Raw genomic sequence first — 11,322 nt, 5'->3', positions numbered from 1 at the left:
GCTTCAGAAATATCCATAGCTACGCGCATAGCACATCCGCGCGCACAGGTGAGCCCGTCCCCCTGCACCTGTTCAGCCAAGAAACGGTCAGCAGGTGACTCCACCTTTCAATAACCACTCGCGCTCACCTTTCATACGCTCCGTGTCGGATGGTCTTTGCATAAACCTTCCCTCCTCATCGCCGTTGTCTCTGCTCGCCTGTTGTCTGCTGTGACGCACCTCTCCGTCGCGCTAGCTTATTAGAATACCGGGGGAGGGGCCCGAGCGGATGACTGTCCTGAGGAGGGGAGGGAACAGAGGCGGGTCTCAGGCAGTCCCCCTCTTCTCGGCGCTGGCTTGTTGGGAACTAGGGCTGGAGAGATCGCCGGGGAGCATCGTCGCCACTCCAGCACGGAGCCTCGCCTGGCCAAACATTGTGCCGTACATTCGTCGGGATTGCAAAACATTCCTGAGAAATATACCTGCTATTTATGGCATGTGGCTGGTAACTTTTTTCCTGCTGTATTCTTTTCAAGAAGGTAGGTAATACAGTTTTTTGAAAATATATATATTTATATATAATTTAATAATGGACGTTTCTCATGTGCTTTTAATATGTGTAGTATACTGTCATGGAATTACATAAAAACCTCTGATTATGCCGTCGGATTAGATTGATAACTGACTTGGTCTTTGACAGTATATGTGAAATGATTACAAATGTGAACAGTGCATGCATTAGACTAAACAATTACACACTTCTTATCAGTTTACCCGATTGTAATCAATCTTATAAAAAAAAAGGAAAATACGTTTGGGTAATGGAACATATATTTGTCACCACAGATGGACCCGATAACATTGTCTGTTTGTTTTTGCTTTCACAATATCTAGTAAATCATACAGTATTTATGGAAAGGAAAAAGGGAGATTTGTAGGTAGACCAAGATGTGTATTTAAGTTTTCTCTTTTTGCGGCTTATGCTTTATATATATATATATGTAATTTTTTTTGGAAGTACAGAGGGTCGGTGGAGTGTAAGTGGTCTCGTGCACGAATAATGAACGGGTTGGGGGGGGGGGGGGGGGGTGGTAATTTTATTCGGTGTGACACACAATTTGTGAATGTGTGCATGTGAGTGTGTGTGTGCGTGATTGAGTGCGCTATTTTGGTTTTCACAGTTTTGCACTGTTCGAGGGAGATGCTGAAAATGATGCTGGCGTTGATAAGTTAAATTATTTGTCACTCATATCTCTCTTGCCTGTTTTAATACAGTAATATCCGACAGGCACAGAAACATGCGCAGTCCCTTGTCCTTGTTATGCAAACTGCGTGCACAGGGTTGAGAGGACGTATGTTTTTCTTCACTCGTTGAATGTGTCTTCCATTAATTTTGCTCGAGAAAAGGAATTTATTTTTTTTTAATACATCACCCACTTACTTTACTTTGCACCCCTCAGCCCCCACATATTTGTATTTGCTTACTGCTCTGACTTTTTTCTGATTTTGTTTAAAGTCTGCAGATGTCAATTGCGTGTTTAAATATAGAACACAATCCGCGCCCCAAATTATGTCGGAGCTTTACAAAACCCTGTTACACTGTATTATAAAAATAATCCAACAGTATATTTTACAAATAATGTAGGCACCTAGCCGCAAGTACACACTTTAATTTCTTAGTTTGATATTTTGCTGTATGCTTGTGTTTCTCAGTCTGCGTAATTTGTCACATTGGAAGACGTGGTTATGCGTTTGTCTTTTTCTCAATTTCTTGACAATGCACAAAATATTATGATTTCTGACGATGGCGTAGAGGTCTTAGGCGTGGGGGGGGGGGGGGGGGGGGTGTGAAACAGCGAGGATGATAGTGTTAGGGCATGTCGAGGCAAGAACAACTTCAACACTATCCAATATGTTGTTTTATTCTGCTGTTCCGCTGTTTTTTTTTTTAATACATTTTACACAATCACTTGCGTATAAACGTTTTGCTGCACTATTTCTCCTTTCTGTAAAATTTCTATTTCTATTTAACATGAAATCTTACATCTATGAAATCCGTTCCAATTATGGCCATGCATATGGAAGGATTGCGTCTTTTATGAAAATGCCGCGCCGCCATCATATAAATGTAAATTATTATATATTATTTTTAATAATTAATTTGTAATGCATTCGCAATGTATCTTTCACATTAATTACTCAAACATTAAATTACTTAAAATTAATTCCTTATAGATTGGCCTATTTTGACTAAATGAGACACAGGTGCAGAACGTGTGCCTGGACAAGCCCGGGCGTGTTGGCCTTCGCAATCGCACCTGAACCCTCCGAGGGGGAGATGAAGGGGTTTATCCCCCTCCCTCCCTAGTCAGCTCAGAGCCGGTATATCATTTCCTGCAAATGAATTATGGCCATTACCTCTAATATAAATTTTAAATTTTGAATTCTGTTGCAAGGACATTTGCGTTTAATTCATTTTTAAATAAATAAATAATTATTGTCCTGATTTATCACAATTACCCGTACCCTAGTTTTTTTTTTTTTAATATATATATATATAACAAAATAGTATTTAATTTTAACTGGTCTGTATGTTGTTGACCAAATGTGCCATATTTTACATAACTGTCTATTTCTTTACTATTTTACTTTACTGAGTTAGACAGTTTGACAGTATTCGAGACATTTTACAGGCCTCTAATATGTAAACGCATTTCATGTTGACCATTAATAGCCTGTGTCGTGCCTAAATTGAGCTATACGATTGTATCTCAGTTTACCAGTTTGTTAACCGTGCCTGTGTTTGTCTTACCAAGTGTGAGAGTTAATGGATTTGCTCTGCATAGAGCTATGTTTGCTGTATCAATATAAGTAGTCCATACATTTTCGGGGGTGTTATTTAAAAAAAATGAATTACAAACTGACACAATGCGTATGTGTGAGCGCTAGGGTAACGGTGCGTTGTTTGTGTAGGAATATTTTGAAAGGATGGCAATATTTATTCTAAGGCTCGGCAGCCGTAAGGTTTGCCAAATATTGTGTCGGCTGCGATATCTGGGCTGAGCCGGTTTTCGGAACATTTGCCTATATTAAAAATGTGATTTGAAAATTGAAACCATTTGTTGGTACTCCCGGTCGACACACATCAACTCTGCAAACTAACCATTTATTATTATTATTATTATTATTATTATTATTATTATTATGCACATTGTGTAATTTATGTATGATTGGCATTCATTTCCCTCGTCAACCTTCACTCTTTATGCATAGGCTGCTAATTTTTACATAAGCACTGTTACAACACTGCAACACATTTAATACAAAAAGGACATCATCCAGTTACAAATGTTTGGTACCACCTTTAAGGCGAAATGTATTGCCTGATATGGGGGAAAAACCTCGGCGTCGAAAGATCTGATTCTATCACTTATGTTACCGCTCCTGCCCTGTCATTAACAGCAGTGCTCCCCACTTCATACATTTGTTCCGTCCGCCTCCTCCCGCTCTCTGCCTATTTGTAGAAATATGCAAAAGTGGGTTCTCTTCCCTTTTTTATCTGCAAATCCCCTGCTCTTCCCAGCTGTACAATTAGTGCATAGATCCGTCAAATCACCCCGTTAGAAAGCAAATCAGGTCAATAGCCAGAAGGGGTCCATTTATTATTATTTTTTTAAATACCACCCATCAGTTGAGTCTCTTTTTCAGTCCCTCTTCATTTCTTTTTCCATGTCTTTTCCTTTATTGTAACTAGCCTACCCTTTTCTTTACAGTGTTGCACCGAGTACAAGTTGACTGAGTTCACCCTTAGCCAAGCATCTTAGAAATAGACACGAAAGGAGATAGCCATGAAGAAACCGAGATGTCGCTAATGTTGGTGACATTTCTAGAGCGTGTTTGTGTTTTTGTGATTTTAAATTATGGTCTAAACGGCTGTGCTATTTTGGTGTTTATGCACTTCTGCGACAGATAGGAAACGGAAACTCTTCGGTTTACTGCAAGTTTCAGTTTTTTTTTTTTTTTTAAGATTTCTCAGAACATTTAATGTAGGAGTGCACTGCTGGACGTGAACTGCATTAATCAGCAAACGAGCATTTCTGGCTCTCCCACCCAATCACAGCGCCTAGAAGTGAATCGTTTCACTCAGTTATCTCCTTGGCCATCGGGGCTACTTTTCAAGTTCACCACATAGTTAACTACGTTGCTACGTACAATAGTGTAACGCGAGTGAAAAAAGAAACATATAATAAAACATCGCAGAGACGTTTAACTCCTCCGTCATTTTAAGACTAGTCTGTAATTATGTGGTGCTGTTACACTGCATTACACTGTATGTTTCAACGTGTGATTTGGCAGTGCGATCAGGTTCCGCTCTGGTGAGCAGCGGCTCTCCGCAGCGTGCGGCTTGTGTGCGTGGTAGTGGTGCGTGAATGACGTTCGCCAACATCTGTGCGAGCCTCTCGTATCCACGAGGTGTTGTTTTCATTTGCGCGCGTGATGTAGTAGTCGAGGTTCTGCGTTAAATGTCACAGAAAACTATTGCTGCCGTTCTGGTACAATGGAACAGCTCAGTTAACAGAATACCTGTAGTATAGAACTACTAAGAGAGGTCCTACAAAAGTTCACATTATTCAAATGATCGAGGAAACATTTAAGGGTGCACGGGTACTTTAATTGACACCCTTGCACAAGACAAAGACAGAAAACCCAGCCCTTTTTTTAACCAAATATGGTTGTGATCACAATATTGAGGTCTCGTTCCCAGTGTTTGTGTCTCATGCAAACCTCAGTGTGACAGTAGTGTAGGGAGATGTAGGAGCAAGAGTCGATGAGAATAACTGGAAGAAAGAAGTATGTGGAAGAGCAGCCACTCACTTCCTGATCCAGGCCTTGAGACAGAGAGGGGGAGCAAGGGAGACAGAGTGATTATAGGCAGATAGTGAGAGGAGGGTGGTGAGAGAGTGAGATATATACTCTAGCAGCTGAGAGTGGAAAAGGAACATAAGAATGTCCCCGAGCTAGAGAAGCCCTGAGGAAGTTCTCTCTCTCACTCCCTCCCTCCCTCCGTCCCTCTCTCTCTTTCTCTCTCTTCCTTCCTCCTTCTCGGTCTCTCTCTTCCACCATGTACCCAGATTGGGAAGGGGAAAAGGGGTTGAAAAGGAGAAGCAGCAAGAGAGAGAGACTCTAGAACTCCAAAATGCAGACAGTGCTTTGACTTGTGATCCACAAATTTAATATTCACTTCAGCTGAAAAATTCCCTCCTTTGATGTGAGGGAGAGAAAGTCCCCTGTGAGCCCTGAATTAGCATGCTTTTTCACTGACGCTGCAGGAAGGGGGGGCTGAGGTGCCCCTCCCCCCACCAACACCATCTCTATCAACAATCTATTCCCCAACATCATCATCATCATCTGCAGGGCCCCCACCCACCTCAGACATGCACACACACACAAGCACACACACACAATCTACTCCAGTAACCCTATAAACCCTCCTCCAAAAAAAGCATCTCCTATAGCCCCCCATACACACTCACACTCACACACACACACACACACACACACACACACACACACACACACACACACACGCACACACACTCCCACCGCTCTCCTCTTCGTGGGGGTAACTATATTGCTGGTTTCCAGTCGGCTGCCTTTATATTCATGCAAATTATTCTGAGCAATTTGCAGAGACGCAGCAGCAGCAGCAATGAAAACAGTATTCAGCAGCAACGCATCTCTGTGTGAGAGCTGGACGGAGCTTTAAGTCTGCAGCCAAGTGGACTGCAGGGCAGCATGGCACCTCACATATGTAGATCTCTTCACTCTCACAACATTACTATTATGTTAGCATGGTGTAAGAACATAGGGCAACATATCTCATGGCAAAACATACAGTATCATTGCCATATCACTTCAGGTGTAGCCCCTTGTAGAACAGCTGATTTTCAAACACCGGGGGTCAGGAGGTCACCTGGTCTCTGAAATATTCCTCTGAAATAAACGTGAGGTCTGAATTCACTCAGTGGTTGCCTCTAAATTTGACTCACAATTGCATTATAAGAAATACATGCAATATAACAAAACAGAACAAAATATGCAAAAAACAGTAAGTTCAGTGGCCACCAAAGTCACTGAAAAATATTGTGTTTGCTCTGGAAAAAAAGTAAGAAAAAGCTGCATGTATTTCTTAGTCAAAGTTAAGGACATTGCTTATGTTGATTATATTCCTGGGTTATTTATAACTGAATGTTGATAAAGCGTGTTTCATTTGATTTGTATATTTTCAGTATGAACGTGCATATGTAGATGTCAGTCCTGACTACTACCTTGTCAGCATGAGATGGTTTTTGCAGAACTGAAAAGGAAGTCCTATACTATGCAAATAATGAAGTGGACCAGTATTCATGAAAACTTTTTTGTCATTTCATATTGAAAAAGCTATGACATTTTGATTGTACCAAACCCTAGACAAGATTAGTAGGATCAAAATGCAATTTTTACAGTTGGACTAAAATGTGTTTTTACATGAAAATATCAATAAAATAACATTTTCATAATCACTGGTTCAGTCCATTATAGGAGTGTGGCTTAGTGATAAAGAGCAGGGGTTGTCACAGAAAGGTAGCTGGTTCAGTTCCCCACTGGGGTAGTAATGTTGTTCCCTCAGTAAATATCCAGCTATATAAATGGATAAAAATTGTAACCTATGTGCATGTAAGTTGCTCTGGATAAGAGTGTCTGCTAAAGGAAAATAATGTTTGTCATTATTTTGGGGACTAAAGCCTTCCTTCTGGGTCTGCTGTGCTCAGGGTTTGATTGAGCATTTCCTGTTTTATGGACATTGTATCAACTCAGCCATGATGTCAGAGCCTACTTCTCCCCTTAATTTAACAAGGTCTCTGAGAACATGAATTATGTTCTCACAAGCTGGTCTGGATGTTCCACATTATAGTTAATGGCAGAGATTGAGGAGTGGGGATTTGGGGGGGGGGGGGGGGGCTATGCAAATTGTATAGAGAGCAACAGAATAGCAGAAATTAGAACTTCTGCTGGTAAGCAATGAATATTCCCTACATCTGGTGGCATCTGGTGGTGTGTGTTTGTGGGTTTGTGTATGCTCTGTGTGGATGTGTGTGTGCCTGTACTAGTCTGTTTGTGTGTGTCCAAGTGTATGTTTGTGTGTGGGTAAAGTGTGTTTGAAAGCACTATGTCTTAGGGTGTGGCTATGTAAGACAGGATTTCACATACAGTAAGTGTGTGTACTGTACTACAGTCCTGCATATACATGTGTACTATACATGAAATAACTCTGTGTGTGTGTGTGTGTGTGTGTGTGTGTGTGCGTGTGCATAAGTGTGAGGGCTGGGTATCTGTGCAGATGAGAGATGCAGAGGGCTGCATTATGCATATCAGCTATGCATAGGTAATATCCCTGCCACTCCTGCATATGTATTCATACGCAGCGTTCATGCAGACTGCAAAAAAAAAAAAGAATAAAATGTGCAAATGTATCAGTGTGCATACAAGCGATCCCAGCTCAGAGGAGCTAAAAAAAGACCACAGAGGAATTTTATTCAAGGGGAAACAGCCATGCGGCGGGGAGGCAGCGACCAAACCTCACTCACGCTTTGCCTCGCAATCAAAACCACCCTCCCCCTGAAAAATCACCCTAATTGAAAGGAATCGTGCTCCTGTTTACCCCACTCGCACCAGGGGAAAGCACGGGGCTCTGTGAACGCTGGAACGTACAAAAGAGGTTTCAGCAAACCAAAGAAGGAAAACGTGGTGCTCCCCTCCTTTTTGAGTGTTTGCAAATGATGTCTTCGCCTGATTGGTGATCACATTCAGGTGAGCGCTCAGTCAGCCCCACTGATTGAATGGCCCTGGTTTTCTCATCAGACCTCTGTAAAGGTGTTGGATGCTTGTTGAAAAAGATGTTGCTGTGAGTTTTTATGGACTCTTGGTTAGTCTTCAGATTCTAGGGAGCCTTGCTTGCCATTGGAATTACTGACCATCACACATGAGCACACACTGAAGATATTGAGGGTTGTGCGTAAACCTTAATGACTTTTCTGCAGCCATAGAAACCACCACTGTCCCATTTTAGCCTTTTTCAATTCATTAAAATGGATTAACAAAGGGATGTTGACACTACTGGGAAAGCCATGATTATCGTGGAATCCACCCCCTCTCATTTGCATATCATCAAGGTGATTCATAAATCAAAATGGGGCCGATGGAAATCATGGGAAACGCCACCCCCTCATCTGTGAGCGATATGAGTGATGCTTCTTGCAGCTTGAGTGCGATTGTTGCCGGGGAGCTGTTTCACAGGCCAAGAATGCTGGCGATTTCTGTCATTCCAGAACATGCGTGTTTATATATAGAGATATATCTGATCATAGCCGGCAGTGTGTGGCCAAATCAGGGAATAAGAGAGATGAAGCCCATACTGAAACACAAGCTTTCCATAAAGCTCAGATTAAAGATTTTCTGTTGTTTTTTTGTTTTTAATATGCACAAGAGGACCAAATTCCAATGAATGTGAGCTATAGAATAAAGCTAACACAGCAGCTGAAACTGGCATGCTGCATCAGAACTAGTGGGTCTGCTGAAGGAGGGGACACACATGTTGCCTCTTGCATAGTCAGCAATGCAGTTTGCATACTGCTTTCTATTGGATGTTTTTACCAGCACAGGAATGAGAGTTTGCAGTGAAGTCTTAAGGCAACGCTGTGCCGGTCATGGCCACAGAAAGGAGGCAGACACTGCGCTTATGAAGTGTTCAGCAATATCACCCTCAGCCAAGTGAATGTTAAGAGGAGAGGGCATGAGAGAATGAATGTGAGAACATGTCGGAGGCTTTCTGGACGCCCACACAACCACTGACCCTTTGGATGAAAGAAACTGCTGTTGATTTAACCTGTATGACCTTGCACTAGCACTTATTTCTACATACCTCACTTAGTCAGTGACCCAGATTAAAAATGGCATGGCTGGGCCCCATGTGCCACAGTGCCACCCCCTGGTGTGGCATAGTAACATCAGCCTAAGGGGGCCCATTTGTGGCTGACAGGGGAAAATCTCTCTTTCCTCTCCTTCCCCCCTTTTTGTGGGCACCAGATAGTGGTCCCGTTATCCAGATCTCCATACCGAATGGAGAGCTTCCCCTCTACCCTGCACTCTACCCCAGCCCCCTGCGGGGAGATTATAGATATTGCAATCTTTATTATGGGGGGTTTATGCTGTGGGCCATAATCAGTAATCTGGAATGGGGAGAAAGGGGGGTGAACTTGGTGACCTGGATTTCTCAAACTGCCATAGGACAGCAGGGCTTCAGATTTTTTTCTTACATTTTTTTTATTGATATCTGCAACTCCTATGTTATAGGGCTGCATGTTATCGGTCCATATTAATAATACTGTTGTGTTCATTTTACATTGAATATTTATTACTGGTTTCCTGTAAAATTTGTCCTTAACTTTCTTTTTAAACAAATCCAAGTGTTGTTTTTTTTCAATTTTTTTTATTAATTTTGGTAATTGCTGAGTGTTGAATTGAATTGAACTGTGATTTTGAAGAAAAAAACAGAGTCAAAGTTAAAGTCAAATATTGATGAATTCCGGGAAGCATTACTGAGTGCTTTAGGTCACCTGTGGTTGACCAGCCCTTGCACAGATGAATCGGGTTCACACCGACGTTCCTAGAGGGGCAGTCTATTCATTTTGCTGAAACCGTGATGGTTTACTGTTTGTGTTCTTATGGTCTCAACAAATCCATCTAAGTGGTCATTTTGGAGTTGTGCATGGTCACTGCTCTCATACAAACCCAAAAACCTACCATGTGTGAGGACTGCAGTTTTCCATGGCTCCATAGAAGTGAGGCAGTAAATAGGCCTAAACATTCCTCTCACGCTACAGTAGGACAGCGGTGTGGGGTTAGTGTGTGGGATGCCACACGGTCCCAGCTTTTGGGGAAGTGGGATATGGTGACCATGACGATGAATGGCAGATGGGGGAAGGGGGGCACAGAGCACAGCCAGTGGGTGCTGATGTGAGGTGAAGGAGTGCAGGGACTCTTTGCACGCGTTGAGACAGATGCACCATGCAAGCTGGATATTGGTAATAAGATGCCTTTACTCCAGGGTAATACTGTTTTAATTACTCGCCTGTTTTTCTGACTTACAGTGAGAGTGAAATTATATTTGGGAATACTGCTTTTAATATGTGTGATAATTACAAGCCTGTAACAACTGCAGATCTCTCTCTGGCTTGAGTGAAGGATATAGAGTAGGGTGGTCTTTCTGACTAGCACCTGGTGGTTTCTGGTGATTTTATATTGTCTTCACCTGCCATATATACTGTGTACATGTATGCCATTCTGCCACCAGTTTATTACCTGGCGCAATGTACTTTGCTTGCCATATTGGTCAATCCAGTACAATATGGCTCTCTATAGTACTTTTCATGCAAATGTCCCAGGGGCCTGTAAAACAAAATTAAGATCAAAAATTGAAATCAGATATGAGAGCAATAGGCATGTGAAAATAGATACGTTTTAAGTCCTTTTCGGATTTGAAAGAGGCAATTGTAGCTGCACCTCTAATAAGGCTTGATTGAGCTCCAGCCATGCAGAACAGCTAGAGGACCAGAGGTAGCTGTAACATGGGTCAGTTGTAACATCTAATTTATCAGAATGAATGTAACCAGCTCTTTTTAAAGGTGCCTTGTGTCATCGAGGTTAATTTTATGAAGAAGCTCTGGCTGTCTGCTTGAGAGTACTTGAAAGAAAAGTGCGATCCATCCAGGTTTATGTAAAGTATCCAGCTGGTAAAGGTGCCAGGGGTTTTGGTCAGTTATTTATACGTGCAACAAACAATCCCATTCCACAACTGTAATGAACACCATTAATATGAATGCTATGTACAATGTAACTCAATATTATAATAATAACTCTAAGGGTTTTTTACATCAACATTTTTGATTGTTGATCTTCTGCTTCTGCTGAGTAGGTTTGCATCACAACTGGTCCAATATTACATCAAAATATATGAAAATAGTCATTGTTTAAAATTGTTTTTTTTGATCTAAAGAGATCAAAAATATTCCAGTCAATGGAATAGTACTGTTTTGAGTTAAGTACAATGTGTCGCCAGTAACATGGTTGCCATAGCCATTATTGCCATGGTTGCCATAGTCATCATTGTCACATGTGATTTTGGACATTTTAAAAAACAGCACTGGACATGACATAAGCATACAAAGCCCACAGTGTTATGAAATGTGTGTGTGTGTCATTTGTGTCCAATATCAACAAAGCCAGCTCTTTTAGTCTCTCAAT

The 11,322-nt window shown here is 41.7% G+C and overlaps 1 protein-coding gene across 1 annotated transcript in view; it reads left to right on the top strand.

Moving 5' to 3' along the window:
• The first annotated feature begins 412 nt into the window (after window positions 1-412).
• LOC118774663 (Down syndrome cell adhesion molecule-like protein 1 homolog) overlaps window positions 413-11,322 on the top strand; it is a 94,744-nt gene continuing 83,834 nt past the window's right edge. The window contains exon 1 of the mRNA XM_036524059.1: window positions 413-518. Coding sequence (XP_036379952.1) covers window positions 476-518 — 43 coding nt within the window. The 5' untranslated portion in view covers window positions 413-475. The remainder of the gene's footprint in view (window positions 519-11,322) is intronic.

This window comes from Megalops cyprinoides, chromosome 3 (assembly GCF_013368585.1).
Source record: "Megalops cyprinoides isolate fMegCyp1 chromosome 3, fMegCyp1.pri, whole genome shotgun sequence".
NCBI classification, from domain to species: Eukaryota; Metazoa; Chordata; class Actinopteri; order Elopiformes; family Megalopidae; genus Megalops; species Megalops cyprinoides.
Note: the sequence above shows the minus strand (reverse complement) of the source record. Positions and strands in the feature narration are given on the sequence as shown.